General features: G+C 37.3%; 4 protein-coding genes and 2 long non-coding RNA genes across 8 annotated transcripts in view; 3 read left to right on the top strand and 3 right to left on the bottom strand.

Moving 5' to 3' along the window:
• Window positions 1-12312, bottom strand: part of cdi (serine/threonine kinase) — a 44652-nt gene extending 32340 nt beyond the window's left edge. Inside the window, exons 1-2 of one of the 2 annotated variants that reach the window (XM_089862374.1) lie at window positions 12154-12312; window positions 11224-11771 (exon numbers count right to left, since the gene is read on the bottom strand). In XM_089862374.1, the coding sequence (XP_089718500.1) occupies window positions 11224-11580 (357 nt within the window). In that variant the 5' untranslated portion in view covers window positions 11581-11771; window positions 12154-12312. Of the gene's footprint in view, window positions 1-11223; window positions 12037-12153 lie in introns of those variants that run through there. The other variant, XM_089862375.1, reaches the window with a different exon arrangement.
• LOC149588571 (uncharacterized) overlaps window positions 1-19484 on the bottom strand; it is a 167776-nt gene extending 148292 nt beyond the window's left edge. Inside the window, exon 1 of the long non-coding RNA XR_016379915.1 lies at window positions 19430-19484. This is a non-coding gene — a long non-coding RNA (uncharacterized LOC149588571). The remainder of the gene's footprint in view (window positions 1-19429) is intronic.
• LOC149588567 (uncharacterized) overlaps window positions 1-21746 on the top strand; it is a 92312-nt gene that overhangs the window by 43805 nt on the left and 26761 nt on the right. The window lies entirely within an intron of this gene.
• Hsdl2 (Hydroxysteroid dehydrogenase like 2) lies at window positions 12568-14843 on the top strand. Of its 2 annotated transcripts, none has more exons than XM_089862382.1 (7): window positions 12568-12681; window positions 12990-13092; window positions 13153-13316; window positions 13400-13717; window positions 13781-14080; window positions 14140-14370; window positions 14430-14843. In XM_089862382.1, the coding sequence occupies exons 2-7, from the start codon at window positions 13079-13081 to the stop codon at window positions 14669-14671; spliced, it is 1269 nt and encodes a 422-aa protein (XP_089718508.1). In that variant the 5' UTR covers window positions 12568-12681; window positions 12990-13078; the 3' UTR covers window positions 14672-14843. The 2 variants fall into 2 exon arrangements, with proteins under 2 accessions (XP_089718508.1, XP_089718507.1); XM_089862381.1 differs by having other exon boundaries at window positions 12650-12681; window positions 12976-13092.
• Window positions 14736-17796, bottom strand: LOC149588572 (DNA helicase MCM8-like). The gene is made up of 2 exons (XM_089862376.1): window positions 17677-17796; window positions 14736-17428 (listed from the first exon to the last, which is right to left on the bottom strand). Exon 2 carries the CDS (start codon window positions 17408-17410, stop codon window positions 14861-14863), a length of 2550 nt encoding a protein of 849 aa, XP_089718502.1. The 5' UTR covers window positions 17411-17428; window positions 17677-17796; the 3' UTR covers window positions 14736-14860.
• On the top strand, window positions 17710-21579 carry Atac2 (Ada2a-containing complex component 2). Its single transcript, XM_089862377.1, has 12 exons — window positions 17710-18075; window positions 18151-18265; window positions 18334-18462; window positions 18517-18659; window positions 18728-18882; window positions 18953-19286; window positions 19602-19950; window positions 20024-20144; window positions 20231-20311; window positions 20381-20622; window positions 20696-20814; window positions 21122-21579. The coding sequence occupies exons 1-12, from the start codon at window positions 17991-17993 to the stop codon at window positions 21475-21477; spliced, it is 2229 nt and encodes a 742-aa protein (XP_089718503.1). The 5' UTR covers window positions 17710-17990; the 3' UTR covers window positions 21478-21579.

Here is a 21746-nt window from a genome sequence, read left to right as displayed (position 1 = left end):
CTCGGACAATAACGATATGGAGGAAAAAACTGACCCTTAAAAACCAAAAATTACCAATCCGTTGCGAAGTTAAGTTACCTATACAGCAGAAGCCACCGAATTATTTATTTTTTTGATAATGACCTGAATTTTCCGTATAACTTTCGTAAAAAAAAAAAAATCAAAGTCATTAGCGTGAAAACAATAGAAAATAAATCGTCTATAAGTAGAACCCCTTTCACCCTACAACACACACAAACACACACGCCAAGGGTACATCACGTGACACATAACGAGCCAATCATACGAAGAGAAAGGGAAAAAATTATTTTTTGTTTTTTTTTTCAAATAAGGAAAATAATCGCCTAAAAATGATAATCAAAATCATGTTCGAATAAAGAAAGTTCTGATTTTCCTTTTCTACCGAAAGACAATTGAAAATATATATTAACGTAGAAGTAGGGGAGTTTAGTATATTCTATTCCAATTATTAAAATGATTCTTATCATTATGTTTTTTGGGGAGAAAAATTTCCTTTAAGGGTTTTTATGGAATTGTTTTTTTTTTATATAAAACAAGGTCGTGGCCAATATTCATAGATAATAAAAATTAATAGTAAATAAATCTCTTCGAATATTTTATTGAAGTTCAGCTTTAATCAACGATCAAAATTACTAAATATAGCTATGAGGAGATATTTTCCTTATTTAAAATGTTATTGGAATTTCTTGGGATGGACAATTAGTTATAGACTGGGCATCGTTCAATTCATGATTGGTACACGCTTCAGGGCTGCCAGTAATTTGCCGAGAGAGAATCTCGGGTTTGGAACTGAATGATCTGAATCGAATAGAACTACAACAATTCCGTCTGTTGCGGGTTGCGGTTGAATTGTACTCGTAAATAACTGGCAACACTTGTCATTCCGCGCATTTAACCGAAACAACTTTCAAACTTTACAATATATATAATAAAGAGAGTCTGCTATTTTTGAAAAAGTAGATCATGCATCATTATTCACGCAATCGTAAAAAGTAGGCCAAAATTACGGGAGCAAAGTAACTCTATACGATTTAGTTTTCGTGATAAACTACTATTAAAGAATCTAATATATACATCTACACGTTTTTCGCATTTCAGATTCAAACACTAGAGTTAAGCCTTTGCGTTTCATAAATGTCAGCAGGGACTTTTAAAAATCGATTCAAGGAAGAAGCAAATAGAAAAGTTTTGGGAAAATCCTGCCTCATCTCTCTCACTCTTTCTCTTTCACGAAAGTTAAATACAATAAACGCAAGCTTGGATTGCATTGCATTGCGGCAATTTCAGATAAGCGTAGTTTCGTTTTTAAATGGGTTCGCATTATCCAAGCGTATTAATATAAACCCCTTTTCAACTATATACTCCCTTAAGGCTTAAATTTAGGCCTTGGTTTGTAAACCTAGGCCAGCTTTTAAAGAGAAGATACATATCATAGTGTCGTTTATTGAACCAAACCGAAATATTGGTAAATCAATGAATCAAATGAATAAATTCAATAGTTTCCAATGTCCAAATGCGTTTGGCAAAATCGGAAAGACCAAAATTCAATCACGATAAATATTGAATATACTAAAGATAAAGTGGATACATGTTTATAATGAAAATCCTTTTTTCTTTCTTTTTATTTGAAAAAACACGAACATAAAACAAAGAATTCTATTTTTCTATAAATTCTCCTCATCTGATAATATCATAAAACATATGTACAAGATTTTCTGTAATAAAAAGAGACTGCTGTACAAAGTAGAAAGATTTTATCACACAGAAATTTCTTATATATCATCTTGTAAAAAAAACCAGTAAAAACGGTGGAGATAGGGTGATGGTTGTATATTGAAAAATTATTTGCAAGTCACTATAGAGACCACCGGCAATTATATACGGGTACACTATATAACAGATCAAAGTCTAATCTCCGTCTGCTTTTACAATAATTGAGTAATTAAAAAACGAAACTATAGACTATACTAAACTTATTTTTAATAAATATTTTAAAATGTTTTGCGCAAGTCAGACTCAAATCCCTTCACTTTCACTAGCACCAGGGGGTATAGGAAAACCAGGTCAATTGACCTCTACATGAAACCCCTTTCACCACCAACCATCTCAAAAAGCAGACACTAGTACGTACGAGTTACAGTTAGTTTCCTATATAAACTTTCCTTCTTTCAAATACAGAAAGAGAAAATCGTGGATAAAGTTACCAAATGGATGGATCGGCTACAGAAATGGAAAAGTGCCAATAATACAAAGATTCGCCGGCCGGTGCTGACCCCGTTTAAATGGTGAAAAAAAAAATGTTTACAAAAAACCGTAGCTTAAATTACGAACGCAAGCAGAAGCTTCGTATTTTATTGTTCGGGAAAAAAATATGACGAAAAAATAATATATAGAGTAATATAACTTTTGCAACAAAACGTTTGTTATACGGAAAACTTACAAAGTCACCGTGGAATTTGGCAAACGCAAAAGAAAAAAATTATTGCGTTAAAAACAAAAACCACGTATGTATTCGTGGTTTTATTTTTAACTACGACAATAAATGCGTTGTTTCATATATTAGACAATTACGTAGGTAATACCATAAGTTTACAAGTGATGTTCCTACCATAAGTATGAAAGTTCCTATACTTCGTAACACTAAAGACAACAGGAGCTAGTTCTAGCAGAACGACAAGTGAGAATTGATTAACTACACTCGGTTAGTTTCGCAAGGACATCCATCTTCCTATTTAGTCTGCATTACTAAGCCCAAATTTGACAGCTCCTCACCAGGCGTCGCATTACCTATCTAATCTATGACCTACTTCAATCACTTCATGACAAGCTCCAGTTTCTAAGTTACCAGTGACAAACTTATGGAAGGAACGTATCTTATAAACTTATGGTAATACTTAAGCCTATTTCATTTCAAACTCGCAAGAACATACGACGTTCCACTTCTACTTTTTAACATTTCCCCAAGGTAATCGCTTCGAAAATATTTTGAAATAACTTAAAAACATAAAGCTCGTAGCAACTATGGACTATTAGGCAAACCAAAACCCACTAATTACGTGACATTTTCGAGGTGAAAAAACTTGAAAAAGGTGGGAGAGTTAGAAACAAACAGAGGTAGTTAAAAAAGGAAAAAAACCGGGTCAAAATTATACAATAATTTGGTAACCATTAGCTCCTACTTAAAAACAAAGAAAGAGCGAAAACGGTGCACATTTATTTTAAAAGTACATTAAGGCGCGAGAGCAACAACTTTCTAAATATAAATGGTACAATTCCGTCATAAGAATCATAATTTAGCGTTGGCGAACTCCCTAATAATTGTTAGGTAATGATTTCAAATCTAATTAAGTCCATCGCGTTTCGAAACAATTTTAAGTTCCTAAGCCTAATGTCTAAATTCAGTTGGAGCAATTGCAAATTCAATCAAATAAATAATAACATAAGTTCATAAGATATGTTCCATCCATACGTTTGTCACTGTAACTTAGAAACTGGAGCTTGTCATGAAGTGAGCGAGTGAGGTAGGTCATAGATTCGAGGCAAAGCGACGCATGCCTGGTAAGGCGCGGTCAAAGGCTTAGTAATGCAGACTAAATAATTCAGGAAGATGGAAGTCCTGCAAAACTAACTAACCGAGTGGGCGGTAGGAAAATATTTAGTGAACACTATCAATTTGTAAAAATATTTTAACCTGATTTTAAAAACAAACTAAAGGCAGCAGCGGCGGTATAGTGGTATTACAAAAGAGCGAGCTAAACTTAAATAGCCGGAACCAGGGTGCCGGAACAAGTAAATTTCAAAAGATACGTTCCATTCATTTCACCCCCTCCCCTTATTTCCAGAAATATTATACAAGTGGGGCCTCCTGACGGTATTCGATTTCGTGGCAGCTGGCTTTCTTATTCAAAGTTTCAGTTCTTTTTTCTTTTTTTAAATTTTCACAAACGCGTCTGTACCACGCGGACTGATGGAAAAGAGGGATTGAAATAGATATTTCCACAGTGACCAGTGACCTACTGCCTAGTCATCATGGCCCGGTCCAAGTGGGACTCTGCCATGTCTGGATGGATAAACAGGAAGCAGAAGGCGCGTGGCAAACACGCGTCTAGTACGCCCAGGGTTTTTTTATAGAATGACTGTAATCGTAAAGGGTACGTTTGGGGTCACCCTCCCCCCCGCCACAACACCAACTGGTGCGTCCTGGCGTGCGTGGTACTTATACCATCAATGAAAATAAGGGGAGAAAAACTTGAACATGTGCAATCTAGGGACTTTCGTAAAATTACCCAAAGTACACGAGTTGGGAGACTAATTTGGTTGGAGACTGGGAGGAGAGGCGGATATGCTAGAGAAACGTCATGTCCAATAACCTCAATGTTACGCAGTTGTTTGCTACCTTAATTTAGGATGCATTACATTTTGACGAGCGTACCCAAGCAGGGTTCGGACGAAATTATATTATTGAAAAATCACTGACTTTTCCTGCAGCATATCCCGGACTAAATTTTGGGAAAATATCCCTAACCATTTTAGGGTGTTTGCCATAGTCCACTTCATGGTAACACCTGGCTCATATTTATCATTGCTCGAATTATCTTTTGATATACAAAACGAAACCCCTGACCTATCCCTGACATTTTAGGGGAAAAACTTTAAATCCCTGACCTATCCTGGTTTTCCAGGTTTCGTACGAACCCTGGCAAGTCTGTTAAAATGTATATTTCGAAGCATCTATTTACGAAAACAAATTTTTGAGTTCAACATAAGAATTTCTTTTAAAATTATTTGAAGCTTCAGAAGTTACCACGTGGTACTTCTCTACTCTCTAGGGCCTCGACATCTACTCGACCCGCTGACACAACTTTGATGAATGGGATAGAATCATAAAATGCTTTCTTTAAAAAGAGAGAGAGAAAGAAACTCGACTGAACTAGGGGTGCATCGTCCTACATACATCCAGAGGTTTTAAAATTTATTACTTGAGCAGAAAGTGATGGCGTATGATGGTATATAGAAAATATTTGGGAACAGTTTTTTTAGACGAAGAAGAAGTAAAAGAAAAATGTCAGTCAATAAAGATTGTTCTACTTTCAATTCCCCATCCATCTCTATACAAATTTTGTTATAAATAATAACGGATTATTATTATAACAGAAAATAATAATAATAATAAATGCAGCAGGTGTTACGACTATGACATAATTATTGGGTCACCTGTCTGAGATGTGAATGTTCTTAACTGTGACTTTCCTGATTTTCCCTGACTTCTCTGGGACAATTTTAAATAAACCCTGATTTTACCAACAGGTACCGTTTATATCATTGTATGGACAAGTGTTGCCAACCATTTGCGAGTGTAATTGAACCATAATCTAATCTAGAACGGACCGAGAGTAAAAAGCTTGGTAGTCCTGTTCGATTTGGATGCATTCATTTAGTTTCCAAACCTGTATACATACAGGAGATGCTCTAAAAACAAATCACTGGCAACCCTGCCCTGAACTGCATGCGGTTAAAGTTAAAGAAACGCTGGTTCACATCATCTCTAGCATCAAGATTTGGACCACCGGGATAAGTGAATCATAGCTCAATCAAAACGGTTCGAGAAAGCAATAAATACACTACACCCCAGCGGGACCTAGACCTAGAGACTAGGGGACCAATTCCTTTTATATTTGGCATTGTACGCAAAAAACGAAACACAAGTTGAGTTCCCAACCAAAAAAAAACCAAACCTCGGGCGTATAAATTCCTCACTTTGCCTAGGGGGGAACTTTGGTAGCTTTGGATGGCTGTACCGCTGTATGTTAACGTCTAAACACAAAAGAATTGAATAGATAGGGAAGATAGACGGGTCATAAAAAGGTTCCCCAAACGTTCTCAACGCACCGCAGGCCACTTGGAACGGTTCAAGGTTAAATCTATCATCAAACGTTTTTTGGCAGAAGGTAAATGCTAGCCTAAAACCGACCAGGTACCCTACCCTGTTGGCCGGCCCCGGCTAACCAAAGAACGCAAGCTGGACTTCGTATGGTACGGGTTGGGGAAAAGAAAACCATCTCAGGTTAAAGAATCAGTTGAGGAAGTGAAACTTCAATACGATTCTAAGGTATTTTTAGCTTGGTGTGGTTAAGAATTCTGCCAGTGGGACGGACGGACAAAGATCTAATCGTAATTTGCATTGTAATGCCGCTATAAATTAAAACAATGGAACGATTTTTTCCTTACAAATTGACAGAATGAATTAATTACGGTCTTATAATTTGCTAATGAAGGGTTGGTAAAGTTAGAAATAAATTTCAAACCATGTTTGATTGCGTTCTTCCACCATTTCATTTTTAAACCCGATTTTAAACAGCTATTTCAGAAAACTAACTTATTTTTTTGGGATGAAAATCTCATCAAGATAATGTTTGCACCATGACATTTCAACTGCATAGTTCCCGCCTTTCACTTCGTTCCAATCTCAACCTAAAAACCCGTCTTATTACAAACCGCCAACGGTGAGAACACCTTTGGGAGGGAGAACGGCATAAAATAAATTGCGGTAATAAAATTTAAACGTTCAAATAGTAATTTTCAACGAACGTTGCGGAAAATTAGTCAAGCGTAAAACGGCTTGCTTTTTACGCCTATTTTTATTAAGTTTAACGTACTCTCCGTTTTCTCTTATACCGCGACCGTTGCCAATTCAATCAATGAAAAATAGACGAAAAAAAAATGTAATTTCAACACATAATTTATGGAATATCGGTTTGTTTTTGCCCCAATGGGCGGTCTTGACCTCTCGTGACACCGGGTATAAATTCACGTCAAACATGGTAAGGAGATTAAACTAGCGACAGATAGGCTGCCTATAAGAAACCATAGGAAATTCATCCTTGGACCAAATAGTTATCCAATGAAATGTTACGTCGAATTTCAACTATACATTCCAAGGTCAAATTTTACCGATAACCTCAGTCTAAAGAAGACAAATAGATTAGCACTTTCTCCCTTGAATATATTTAAAATATCTCCAGGGAAAAAAAAGGGTTATCCGGGTTAGTTAGTTAGCTAACTAGATTCGGGGCAATTTTAATTCAAATATCTTCTTTAGTTCATTTAATATATATTTATTTAAAAAAGAAAGAGTTGAATCATTTCTAAAAGAAACGAACTCTTATCTTAATAAAAGAACCGATATCTAGCTCACGTATTTTAAAAACCAGTTCAATTTTGAAGGAACTATGGAAACTGCGCGCTAATTTACAACTTAATAACACTATTCTTAATTGTAATTAAGTTTGGGGTCGTCGGAACCGGTTGGAGTTTTAAGTAAAATAGAAAAAAGATTAATTTAAACATTGAAGAAGGTACGCCGCGATCAGACACGTGTTGTACAAAGTTATTTTACTATTGAAACGTTTTCTCATACATCTAATGGGCATTTTATTTTTAATTTGGTTTTAAGTCCTATACCGGTTCTGTTTCACTTAAAAACGTTTCAAAGTAAATACCAAGGTTTTGTACGTGGGAAGGAGAGGTTATACTGCGATAGAAGATTAAATTAAGATCAACTAACAGGCTGGAGGTTACCTTGTTAGGTTATTTCCATGACGCCAAAAGGCAACGCCAGACGGAGCCACCCGAGTCTATGGAATGTGTTACAACTATACTTCATCCCTTTGCAATGTTTATAAGTGATATGCTCCTACCATAAATATGACACTACCCATACTTCGTAATACTACTGGAGAGACTTACAGCTCGAGCTATAATTCTAGCAGAACGACAAGTCCCACACTCTGTAGTTAATTTTGCAGGACTTCCATCTAGGTCCTATTTAGTCTGCATTACTAAGCCTTTGACAGCGCCAAAACCAGGCGTCTTCGCTTTACCTCGAATCTATGATCTACCCCCCCCCCTTCACTTCATGACAAGCTCCAGTTTCTAAGTTACCAGTGACAAACTTATGGAAGGAACATATCTTATAAACTTATGGTTCTCCTAAAATGTTCCATTTAACAACAACGTGCCAAATAGGTAAGTGAAAGCGAGAGATAAGGGACATTGGAAGGAAGGGCATCTTACAATTGTAAAGAAAACATGGAATTTTTGACTTCAAGTCGCGAGGGGTCAACTCGGGGGGGGGGGGGGGTAATAGGTCTTTGACGTTTACGGATAAGTCAAAGAGGAAGCCATAGACCACCACCACCACGCGGTTCATTTTAGGGAAATACGCCATAAAGGATACTCTATCATAAATCCCCAGGCTGCACACAACCACACCTCAATAAGCCTTAGGGGGCTAAAGAATAATGGAAGGTATTTTAGGAATGCTGTTTGCCCGGATTCTGGCTCGACAAAAATGAAGAAAAAAGGGGAGCCAAGCTTAAAGGAAATTGAAGAGAAAAAAATAAAGAGCATCCTGATATAGGCATGTCCTTAATCACGAAAACGGTAACAATGAATGACTTTAATTGTTTCATGACCGTTAGCTATGGAAGAACCCGGTTAGCACCACCGAAGCAAATAAAGAACACCATAAACTCTTCGTTAAAAATATATAAAGGTAATAAATAAGTCAAAAACTCCGATAAGGGTGTACACCTAAACTATATCCCTTAAAATAAGTTTCTATAAATTTTAAAAAGAAAATATAATCTATACTTGATCTAATTTAAATACAATAGATCAACGTGCAAACTAAGTAAAAAAACAAGTTGGGGAAACCAAAATTAACCTCTCCAAGTCGAGAAGAGGGCTATCTACCCACTTAAGAGGTTTATTTCTAAAATCATTTTAAACATAGCTATTGTTGACGTTCTAGCGAACACCTTTTTCATAATTTTTCTAAATTTAGGGTGTATAAGGCGATTGATTCACAGAAAATTGCGTGAACCTTTGGTTGAAGCCCTGCCATTAGGAGGATAGACGTTTCTCGTAACCTTAGCCGATCGCCGCTTACATCTTAACCTAACGATGGATAAGCCAATATTGTATTCTGCGAACTGCGAACGCGGCCCGGATATTGCATATACGACGTTTGCTCAGATTTACCAACTGCGAACACTGTGACAGACACACAGACAGAAACGTCCAGCGTAATACCTCTCCGTGACATAATCGTCACTCGGGGAGAGGTAAAAACGTTCCAGAAGGTGGAGCATGCTTTTATATTGCCCTTGAATCAATTGTCTTTAAGATATTAAGTTTTAACGTATAATTAACTTAATTTTAACTGTTTCGTCCTTAAGTTTAAAAATTCCCCAACTATATTAATATATAAACCCCTATAGAAACGTCCATGACATATTCAAAGAGTTAAAAATTTATATCATCAAGTTTCTACGTATTACGTATTCGATAGTATCACTGTCTGTTAACCTTGCCGCGGGAAATAAAAATGACTATAGAGTAATGGCACCTACCTGCCTTTGACTGTATTACACTCTATGGGTAGTTAAGACGGGGTGCCACCACTATATACGATATTTATTTAATCCCCGCCCCCTCTTGTCTGTCTGTCTGTCTTGCCTAAAAGGGTTGGTTGGTTATCATTTTTGGATATAAAGAACGGATGTGAAGTCCAAATTTATGTCAGACTTGAGTAAACAGATATAAAAAGGGTTTTATTTTATAAATAAATATATTTTTACTTCCCCCCTTCCCGTATGCAAAACGGAAGAAGGTTGTATTAGCAAGGAAGTGATGAAATCGAAAGTTAAACAGAGTTAATGTATAATTTGACATCAAAATCAAATTCATCATTAAATGGCAGATAGTACTATTGACAAGAAGGGTCTGACGCTACTGAAGGTTAACTACGCCATTACTAGAATAGATTTTTTGAATTGTCTACGAAATACGTCCGCCTATTTCCTCAAATATTATTTATTTCCCAATGACACAATATCCGATTATCTAATGGAATTTTATCTTTACACTCTGATTACATGGTATGGATTTCGCCTATTTTTACAAATGGAACATCCTCTGATTATGATCTCAATTGCACCTCTATGACAGGCGAGCCCACAATAATAAGGGGGATGGATGTGTAGAGCCGGGTGGTTAAGCCTAAAGATAGAATCGAGACCCCTATGCTATATCAGAAATTGATTTTCTATTGGGTTTTGATGACTCACAGGATGTGTCTCTCTTGGTGTTGAGCCCAATCCCCAATCTATAACATTCCCATACAACACACGTGACGCAATTTAGGGCAACCCTAATCTTCATCCCCCCCCCTTAACTAAGTAGAAAAACACCCCATCGCATTGCATCTCTGGGAAAAGCTACCAATTCTTTTTAAAATATTTCTGAATGATGATGATGATGATGATGGAGACCGTGTTGTAGGCGGTTTGACTTTTAAAGAAACCTCTAGTCAATATTTATTTAAGCTTGCCTAACTAACTTAAAGGGGTCTACTGTTTACTAGAAAGTTCCTAATTAAAATAATTTAGGTTTAATTTTTCTGTAAAAAATCCTAAAACGCTCCAATGAGTCTTAAAGACGAAAGAACTCGTTTTTCTTTTAATAAAAAATGTCAAAAGTTTCAGTCAAGAGGGGAAGAAGACTAAGTTATGATATACATCATGTTATAAAATGAGGAAGTAACACTTGAACTTTCCTTAAAAAATTCATCCACTCCTTTTTATTTTTTAATTAAGACTAAAATTCAAATAAAAATTCCTCATGAGCCTCTCTCTCTCTCTACTACTTCCTGAATAAATGTTTGATTAGGTGCAAGTGAGAATTAAGAACTCGCGATGTGTATTTATATATCTTAGAGTTCGGGTCACCTTCAAGAGGTTTTCGCTCTTTGAAGATTTCAAGAGAAACAAAAAAAAAACCTCGACAACGATCTTCAAAATGTCTCACTAATAGAAAATTGTAAAAATAATGGCTAAAAGCCAAGTGGTTCACACTGCCAAATATTTCCAGAACATTCTATTCTACCGATATTTTTTTAAAACTATAGTGTCTACAAAAACATTTTGGCACTCTCGCCAGAATTTCTTAACAATAAAAAAAATGTAGTATATCTAACAGCTGATTCATAAGACCCTAAAATCTAGGAACATTTAGACGTTTTCCCCCAAAAACTATACTTCAACTCAGTCAAGCGAAAAGCCAATTGGTTTGGCCGAAAATAAATCAACGTAGGAGGTTTTAAAGGGAAAAAAAGGATTGAAATTTAAAATAAACACTCACCTTAAAGACATCGGAGAAAAATCCTGATCCAATTTTGACACAAGTAAAGTCATCCAAACGATTTAACGCGGCTACAGCGTGTCTCAATGCTTGACAAGAAGATCCAGGTGGGGTTCGCGGTAATTTACAGTTTTTGTGGTTTTTGGTAACACCTCCACCACCATTCACAATTACACTCGCCGCGACAGTTCGACATCCTACGGTGGATGCCACTGGGTTCGCGATTGGTATAGGTCTAACACCACTAACATCAATAGAAGCGTGACGCGGGTAACTTCTATGATTCTTGGTGGTAGAATCCAAAGTACAACAATTGTAAAGTAAAGAGTCTTCGCAAACTGGCATGGCGGTTAACATAATTCCAAGTTATTTAGTTCATTAATGAACTTATGGGACTCGTAAGAAGTACAAATTTCAGAGCCAAAATGCTCAATCACAATGATAAGTTCAGATTTAGCGGGTGATAAGAATCTAGGCACAATTTCAAATCCATGCTGTGCGAAGCCCATTTCCCGCTATCCGTGTTGGTATATTTTAAAAACACTAACCTGAAGGAAGAAAAACGATTGACAATTCTATAAGGTCATGACTTTGTACGTTTAGATATACGTCAAGTTGAAACAAAATGTAAATAACGGACTAAGGCAAGTCTAACGCTAAGCCTAACGCCTAACAGCGTATTAAAGATGATTAATCTTAGGTAAACAGTTATTTGCAAGATATTTGCATCAATTATTTATCATTCGCGGCTAATTAATCACCTATCATTCACAATTACAACCGAACCAAGGCTTGAGAGAGGGGTAATCGTGTTTACTATTACTACTCCGGCTCCCTCGGTCATTCAGAGAGCTTTAAGGCTTAGGTTAGGCCTAGGACTTGAACGGTCGAAATTGAAGCAAAAGTCGATAATCAAAGCATCGTACTTACACTTATTTGGCGCAAAATATTGTCCGTTTTAGGTTAATAGTGATGATTAGTATTAGAAAACATTTGCAAACTATCCGCGTTCATTCACACAAAAATTTGGCGCAAAGAATCCCCGCTCGCGACTAAAAACGTTCACGTCAAGTTGGCGCTAAAGTTTCTGTCGATTTGGAGGGAAACCAACGGGGGATCTTTTTCGAGGCCGCAAGGGATGGGTGACGTCATTCACTCACGAAAGAAAAAAAGTAGTCCGGTGGTGTCGCTAGTATCAGACACTGGCATTTCCATGGAGTAGTGTAACTGGAGTCGAAACTATACATTTCCCTTAAAGGTGCCTTACATTGAAGCTATATCTACTGTAATATTACTCCATGGTAAAAGATTTTCAATAGCCAATAAAAAACTGTACCAACAACTGCGTGCCTTTCTTTAGTGCAAGTCATGAATAAAAAACTAGCGCCATCGGTGTTATAAAATTACAAATGTTTACTAGACTTTAAATCTCCTTGTTTATTTAAGTCAAGAACTGAGGTAAATAATAGGCTAAAATCGTGACCCCGCACCCCCACCCCATTGTAGTGTTCTATTCGACCCATAACCATAGATATAAGTAATATGACCTTGTGATATTTGCTACGTGGTTGTTCATAGGTACATGTGTACAGAGTGAACCACTATCTTGCTAAGCAGACCCCCTAAGTGCCTGAATAGCTTGTCATTCTATTTAAATTTGACATAAAGAGGCGGGGTTCACTGATATAAACTTTATCAATAAAAATTAACTTGACTTTTGGACCATTTCGTTCATTATATTTTTGATAACAGTTATATTCTCGTAGTAGTTGCCGGGTTCAGGGTTTGTACATTGCTTAATTCTTCTTCAAGTTCATCTTTCTACATCAAAGGGTTGCTTAATTTTGTTAGGAAAATGATTAACACAGGGTAAGTATGTTAAGTTTAATATAAGGAACGTACGGTAAATTTCTTATAAATATAAAATAGAAAATTAGCTGGCAAAACTATCTTTATCACTGGAGCCAGTAGGGGGATTGGCAAAGCCATTGCTTTAAAAGCGGCTAAAGATGGGGCGAATATAGTCATCGCTGCCAAAACTGCTCAAGAGCACCCTAAATTACCTGGCACGATATATTCAGTCGCTAAAGAAGGTTATTACTTAATTAATTAATTAATTAAGCATAATTATCGCCGTTATTAATAAAGATTAAATCAAAATTTTCGCGTCTTGTAGTTGAAGCAGCGGGTGGAAAATCTCTACCATGCGTGGTAGATATAAGGGAAGAAGAACAAATAGCTAAAGCAGTTGAAGGCGCTGTACAAAAATTTGGAGGGATAGATGTTTTAGTCAATAACGCTAGCGCTATACACTTAACTGGTACTTTAGAGACCCCAATGAAACGCTATGACTTGATGCATAATATAAATACAAGAGGCACCTTTTTAACGTCCAAACATTGCATTCCTCATTTGAAGAAATCCTCCAATCCCCATATATTAAATTTGAGTCCTCCATTAATAATGAGTCCTCGTTGGTTTAAGGATCATGTTGGTAAGATGAAGGACGGTCATTTGACCTTGGGTGATGGTTTGCTCACAACTGTTTAAATTTCAGCTTATACAATGGCAAAGTATGGTATGAGTATGTGCGTCTTAGGAATGGCTGAAGAGTTTCGAAGTGACGGTATCGCCGTCAATGCCCTTTGGCCTAAAACCGCCATTATAACCGCGGCCATGGAAATGTTAGGCGGAAAGGACATAGCCAATAATTGTCGTAAACCCGACATTCTGGCCGATGCCGCTTATCATATTTTGTCACAAGATAGTAGAAAATGTACTGGAAACTTTTTCATTGACGAAAGAATTTTGAAAGAGGCTGGAATTACCGATATGGATCAATACGCGGTTGCTCCTGGTACATGACGCAAAGAAACTGTTTCAAAACGCGCATAATAAACTTTTATTATCGAACAGGAAACACTTTGGTCACCGATTTCTTCCTAAGTGACGAGGATTTGAAAGACGCGGCTCCGTTGATTGAAGTAGCCGCTGCTTCCCCCGCAAAAGGAGTTCCTAGTGGAGGAGAATCAAGCAGTGGTGGTGCTGGTGAAAACGGTATTGAGGCCGTCTTTATGAAAGTGAAAGGCTTGCTAAACGAGGATTTAGTTAAGCAAACTTCGGCTCTCTACTCGTTTCACGTTAAAGGTACAAAATCCTTGGAACTAAATGAACCAGGACAACTATAACGCCTTAAATCTTTCCAGGAGCTGAAGAAGGAACCTATTTCATTGATTTAAAGAATGCCGGTGGTTCAGTTGGTAAAGGAGAACCGTCGGAAAAGGCTGACGTTGTATTCACAACCGACGCGGAAACCTACACTAAAATATTCAGTGGTACCTTAAAACCAACAGCGGCCTTCATGTCTGGCAAATTGAAGATGAAAGGCGATATGGGACGCGCCATGAAATTGGAGAAACTGATGTCCAAACTTAAATCTAAACTATAATTAATTAATTAATTAATTATATTTTAATATTTGAGGGAATATTACTGTTAAATATGTTGGTATACACTTGAGATTTTTTTTTAATCAAAATCATATATAAAGCTTTATAAATTTTGTACCAAAGTTTAAACAAATAAACAAACAATTGGATTGGGATATGTTTACATATAAATGGAGCGTTATTTTATTTTAGAAGTCGGTTGAAAGTAACTTATAGAGTTTGGGTCCTCTTTTAATAATATATCCGTGGTTATTCAGGCTATCGAGAAAGTTGGCCACGTTCGGTACTTGAAGTCCGAGTTCATTTATTAAAGCCTTCATTTCATCGACGGAAAAGATACTGGTGTTCTTAGTTTCGGATAATTTCGTTAATGCCGCGATAAACTTGGAAGATTTCGATCGACCGCTTAATCCAGCTCCGTGTTCGGAACGTTCTAAATGCAAAGTACCAAATTCGTCCGACCATACGTCAATCATGCTGTGTTTTACCAGCTCAATTACATCGACAGCGTCCTGTTCGGTACACTCTTCTCTTAGATCCAATTTAGCACGGGCTTCGGTTAAACGTATCAAAGACTCCAATTGTCGGTTAGTTACGGGTGTACATGTTGAGAAGTTGAGTCTTTCTCGTAGTTCCATGTAAAACTTTTGAAGGACGTTCGCAGCGCCTGGCGTTAGTTCCGGATGGACGTATTTCCTGGCGTACGCGATGTACATCCTAATTAATTGATGAGGAATTAAATCGCAATCCTCTCCTTCTTTATACTTTAATCGTTTTATTAATGGTTCTTCGTTTATGACGCCAAAACTAAGGTTTCCGCTGGACGAGGCGGTGTCTTTGAAACTGACATTAAGATCAGCGGCTCGAATGCAATTCAACTTCTTTCCGGGATCGTGCATTTGTACTATGTATTCGGAAACTTTACAGTCCATGGCAACGTTGGGTTTATCCATCAAGATAAACACTAGGTCGAAACGGGAGAGCAAGGCTTTCCCCATTCTCAAGTTTTCAGACACCGTTTTTGATTTGTCGTAGTGTCCTCCAACAGGATTGGCTGCCGCGATGATAGACGTTCTTGCTGGTAAACTGCAAATCATTCCGGCTTTAGCTATGCTAATTGACTGCTGTTCCATGGTCTCCAAAAGGGAACTGTGATGCGGCATCTTATCGAATTCGTCGATGCAACAATCTCCCAAATCAGCCAGTGGTAACGCTCCAGCTTCGAGCGTGTAATCATTTCCGTTTTCCTTATTTAGGGTTATGGTTAAACCAGCGACGCTAGTTGTATTCCCGCATACGTAAACTCCCCGAGGTGAAACGAAGCTACACGCACGCAACATGACGCTTTTACCCAACCCAGGATCGCCAACAATCAAAATATGGGGATCTCCACGAACAGGTACTTCCTGTTCGCTGAAGAATTTCCCGGATGTGCCACCGAAGAGGGTCAATAACAACCCGGCTTTGACCATTTCGTGGCCGTATATAGATGGGCAGAGGGATGCGACTAATAATTTGAACAAGTTATCTTCGGAGACAATCTCTCGAACAGCTTCCAAGTCCATGTTCGAGAGTTCCAAGTTGGAGTTGATTGATACTACAATATTTTCATTGGTTGCTTTCTTATTTACGATAGAATTTGCCACGATGTACAACCGATAGGTGCATTTTTCTCGACTGGTTTTCACGTCCTCAATCATAACTTTAACGGTACCACTAACGGAAACTACGTCTCCAGGGACGCAGCTATCAACCAGGTCGAAGGCCAGTTCTACGTCCAATGAAATGGGAATGTCACCGCTGTTTTTCACCTCTCCATTTTTACGACTTGAAACTATTTCTTGGAGTTTGATATTTTGCCATTCGGTAGTTTCGGTTAGGTCGGGTTGGTTAGTGATTGGGTGAAACGACTGTCCTCTACAACCTCTTACGACGCATTTAGTGGGCGGTGTGTATTTACCATAGGGTTGACTCAATGTAAACTCTTTCTTACATCGGTTACATTGAAATAACATTTTCAGGCATAGTGGTCTGGAGTTACTAGCTTTAACAACTGTTCCTTCTACGGTAACAAATTTTCCGTGGTTGTTGGATTTAATTTTTCTTAACGGAACAACGTGGTCGTAATTTATAATTCTCGCTATAACTTTTGGATAATCTATAGCTGTTTCCGCGGGGTCCTTCGGTTTTATTAGATCAGTGAGAACTCTATGCATAGCCAGACCCAAAATGTCTAAAGTTTTTTCTGGAGATTCCCGAATATCGTTCGCCACATCGGGCCACTTTTCTAGAACATCTTCGTCCGTTATAAAGTCTTTGTAATCCAATTTAAACGACAGGTCAGTTTCTATTTTCTCAGTAATTTCACTAAATTGTGTCCTGGTTTTGTAGTATTTTTCAGTGGCTTTTAATTTGATAGAAATAGGGCTACCGGCTTCGTATGCCTGATCTTGAATATATAGTTTCCAGCCAATGTATGGTCCGGAAGACTTATTTGTTTCTACTTCCATGGGCTCAGCTTGGCTGAGATCATTAGGATCAAATATGTCCGAATCCGCGGATGTTGAGGGCCTGGGATCGTTACCCGCTTCTCTATTTGCGTTGTAATTAGACCCACGTCCACCACGAAACCCGCCTCGCCGGTAACCACCGGGTCCTCCTCTTTGACCCCCAAACCCGCGACGCCAACCAGACCGTCCTTGCCATTTACCACCAAAGCCTCCACCTCCTCTATTCATTATGAGAATGTACAGTCCCTGTAGGCAAGTACAGTCATTGTAGCCCATAAATACAAGATTTGGTTGCCATTCTACATAAACTACGCACTAATAAAACAACTCCATTGTTCCAACAACAAAACTAATTCTACCACGTGGGCGCAAAGGCTTAAGTATGCATGATCACATACCATTTTCCAAAGGATGCAATTTACAATTTCATACAAACTTAATTCATGCTAATAACTATATATATAATTCTTTTAACTTAAAACGAAATTACTTACAAGATTTCTGCAGAAATTAATGTGTATTATCCAATTTTCTTCCCAAATTTTCCATAGAACCGCACCGAACAAAATCCCGCGCAAAAATAAAGCGCGATAAGCACCGAGCTAAATGATTGGTCGGAAATCCATAAACGTCATATTTTGATGCTGTCTGCTACAAATTTGAACGTATCAGAATCAGCATGCTTCGAAATGAGTGAATTTTACTGAATTACGATATAGCATTGCAAACGGAGTTCGCGTGTAATAATCTTCTCATTATTTTGGATGTTTTTCAAGTAAAATTTTACCGAAAAATTAAATATATTTAAATGGAACATCAGTGTTATTGTAAAGTTTGTGAAATCAGCCCCTACATGTTACCGTGCCAAGAATGCAAGAAACGGTTTCATTTGGGTAATTCATCTTTCATTGAATCTATGCTGTCTTGACAATATATCACTCACCGCATTATTTTGGCCTATTTTAAAGATTGCCTAAAATCAGGTCGTCCAAGCAGTTTAATGTGTGACGCATTCTTCAAATTCATTTGTGAGGATTGCTCCTCTAGTAATAGTGAACAGCTTGAAAGATTAAAGCTACCATGGTTAAAACAGATCCATTTAAATAACTTAAACTTTGATTAACGATCTAAAAAAAAACAACCTATTGCAGGACAAAAGTTGTTATCTTATCAATCTTTAACTTGCAACTTGAAGGCAAAGGAAAATGTGGTTTCTTCCATTGGAGAGATCACATTTGTTCCTTTATCGATAAAAACTGGGCTCTCTTTTTTGGCTCAAAGTATAATAGCTTATTAATTATAGTTAGGCAAAGAGTTAATTATAAATAATTTAGGAAAAAAACTAATACATGGCAAGGAACAGTAGCGGGAACATTATCATCGGGATGCCCTAAATTCTTTAAATCTGGTCTAGCTGAATTAGGAGAATCAGGATGGTGGGCTTTGACAACCTCGGTTCCAGAGATGAATCTAGAGGGTTAGTTAATTGCGGCTAAAGCAAATTAGGAAGTACATTTAACGTAAAGAGGAACTTGTATTTAATAGACGCGTATCCAAAAAGACCAATAAAAGGTCCCAGACTTAAGAAACCCATACCCATCATTACCGATGAACCAATGTGTCAAGGTTTACGTGCTAAACCAAAGAAAAACGCCATACAGGCTGCCATTGAACTAAAAGAACGAAGATCTTCAATACCAGTTAATGAATAAATTTCTAAGACAACCCCATAAATAAATTAATTAACACTTAATTCCATGAATTTTCCAGGAATCTCGGGGGAAAAGATCAAAACAAAAACTACCCATAGTAATAAAAAACGAAATTCCCTCTTCCCCACCACAATCATCCTCAACAATGACTCTATCTCATCATTGGAGTTCTTCAATATTTACCGACAATAATTCAAATCATTCCATAAGTTCCATGAGTAGCAATAGCAAATACAGAATTATAGGAAAAGAGGATGAAAAATTCATCACTAATATTAAATCAGAACCTCCAGACGCTATTTTTAGCGACTGTTCCAATAATTCCTTTGAAAATAATTTAGACATCGGAGGAAGCTCAAATTCCAACGAACCTATCGCTCACTGTAGTAATGGTAATAGGCCTAAAATAGACCAAGGATGACGGGGGGGGATACGTAGTCGCAGAGAAATCGGGTCGCTAACTGTGGAACGACTTAGATCTGGTGGGACGCTAGAAATGGGGGAGGAATAGTCGGAAAAATGTCGGGCGGTCGACGTCAGACGAATCAGGAAGACCGCCCACCATTTTCCCGAGTATTCCTCCCCCATTTTCTATCATCCCACCAGACCCAAGTCGTTCCACAGTTGGCGTGTCTCTCTCCCCATCATCCTTGAATAGACCATGACGCTTCAAAGCATTAATTAATTAACATTAAAAAACAATTAAGCCAATATGGATAGTATTTATCATCCAATGGATTTTGAGAACATTGGAAATGAAGAAGAAATTAAAATTGACGATGACGCGACTAATTTTACTATGAACACCGAAGTGGATATTAATTCAATGTTATCGTATCTCGATTCGGGCGCAAATGAACACGAAACTATATTACCAACTACAATTGAGGAAAAAGATGACGACGACAACGAAGATAGTCTCTCATCCAATCAGAGCGATACTTTAGCCCCCAAATCTTTAAAAACAATTAAACAAGAGTTAATTCCACTTACACCGAATGATAAACATAAGAAAACATCAAATGAAGTTACAGAAAATAGGCCTAACAGTCCTAGGTGGGAAAAAGTGATGGACAGTTAACGGGAACAGTTATAGTTAAGATATATAACGTCTGTTAAATATTTTAAGGTGCAAATTAATGACGGAGTATGATGAGAAATTAATCCTGCAGCGATTAGAAAAACTTTCGGGTGTCATAGAACAAAATAAAGGCGCTCAAAAACTATATAGAAAGCTTCTAGTCAGAGAAGTGCGTCAGTTAAATTAAATTAAATTAATTACCCATTAAATTAATTAATTAATTAATTAATCCATAATTATTTTTCCTTAATTAAGAAAAATCGCAATTTAAAAAGACCCGTTTTTGACTTGGACGCGCAATACCAAGCGTTATCTGGATGTGAAAAACAATCCAAAGTATATTATATTATTACCATTAAACTACAATTAAAGTTAATTAAAGTTAATTTAAATGTTTCTTCATAGGAAAATACTAGCAAAATTGGTGGGGAAAATGTTATCGATAGATATCAAGCAGTTTGTCCATCAGCTCAAGGACGGACTCATTCTAGTTTCGTGACGCGATTATTAGGTTTCGAAGATGACCAATTGGAAAGTATTATAAGTCCTTATACCATGAGAACTTTAAAACCATTCATTTTCCGTGACTACGAATCGGTTCCGTTAAAAGTCAAATTACTACGAGAAATTGTGGCCCACTCTCGCAAGTTAGAGATGAAATAACCTGTGATGAAAAATAATTATGTAAGAGCTAATAACTTATTATTAATTATTTCCTAGAAAAAAAGGTGACACTGTAGAGCTTCCAAAATGGCCGATAGATTACTGTTACGTCAAACCACATCACATCCCTGTTGTTAATTCAATGTGCAGAGAATTTTTCTGGCCTGGAATCGATTGTAATTAATAATATATTAATTAATTAATTTATAATTTTTTTTTGAAGGAAATGAATTAGCCTTATTCCTGATCAGCGCCACCTACCCATAGCGGCGACTTTGAGAACTACTGTAATCGGCAAGCCAATCAGAAGTCGCTAAAATCTGGTGACGTCACTCTGACGGGCACTCTCCGGGTCTTACCAAAAATGACGTCACCAGATTTTAGCGACATCTGATTGGCTTGCCGATTACGGTATTTTTCAAAGTCGCCGCTATGGGTAGGTGGCGCTGATCAGGAATAAGGCTAATTGATTTCTTTGTTTAGTATCGGAATGTCTACAATATCCCGACTTCAGTTGCGTTGTCTTGTACAGAAAAGTCATTGTAGCGTTTGCCTTCATGGTTCCGGATGTTAAGTACAATGAGGCGTATATCTCCTTCGTTTTTACGCACCCGGAATGGAGAAACGCGGGGATTGCCACTTTCATGATTTATCATTTGATTCAGACTTGTATGGGGAAAGACGTGACGTTACACGTGTCCGTGACCAATCCCGCTTGTTTTCTTTACCAGAAATTTGGTTTCAAAGTCGAAGAAGTCTTTCTTGACTTTTATAATAAATATTTGCCCCTAAATTCCAATGAATGTCGACACGCCTTGTTCATGAGATTAAGTAGATGAACATTAAGTGCAGCTATTCTTTTGTTGTTCGCTGTTCTTCTGAATCATGACTCATGAGAGTGAAATTTGAAATTAAAGAAAATAAATTATTTTTGTATATAACACATGGTCTTTTGTTTGCTTACTTCATAAGTTTATAAGTGATATGTTCCTACCATAAGTATGACATTAACAGTTCTGACCCTGAAACGTCACACTGTTCTATCTCTTACTGGAGTTTCATCCCCCCCTAACGGTTGGAAACGGTATTCTACGCGCAAAAATTCCAA

This window comes from Phalangium opilio, unplaced genomic scaffold (assembly GCF_054372755.1).
Source record: "Phalangium opilio isolate 3A_F unplaced genomic scaffold, DU_Popi_V2 ptg000540l_1, whole genome shotgun sequence".
Classification (NCBI taxonomy): Eukaryota; Metazoa; Arthropoda; class Arachnida; order Opiliones; family Phalangiidae; genus Phalangium; species Phalangium opilio.
Note: the sequence above shows the minus strand (reverse complement) of the source record. Positions and strands in the feature narration are given on the sequence as shown.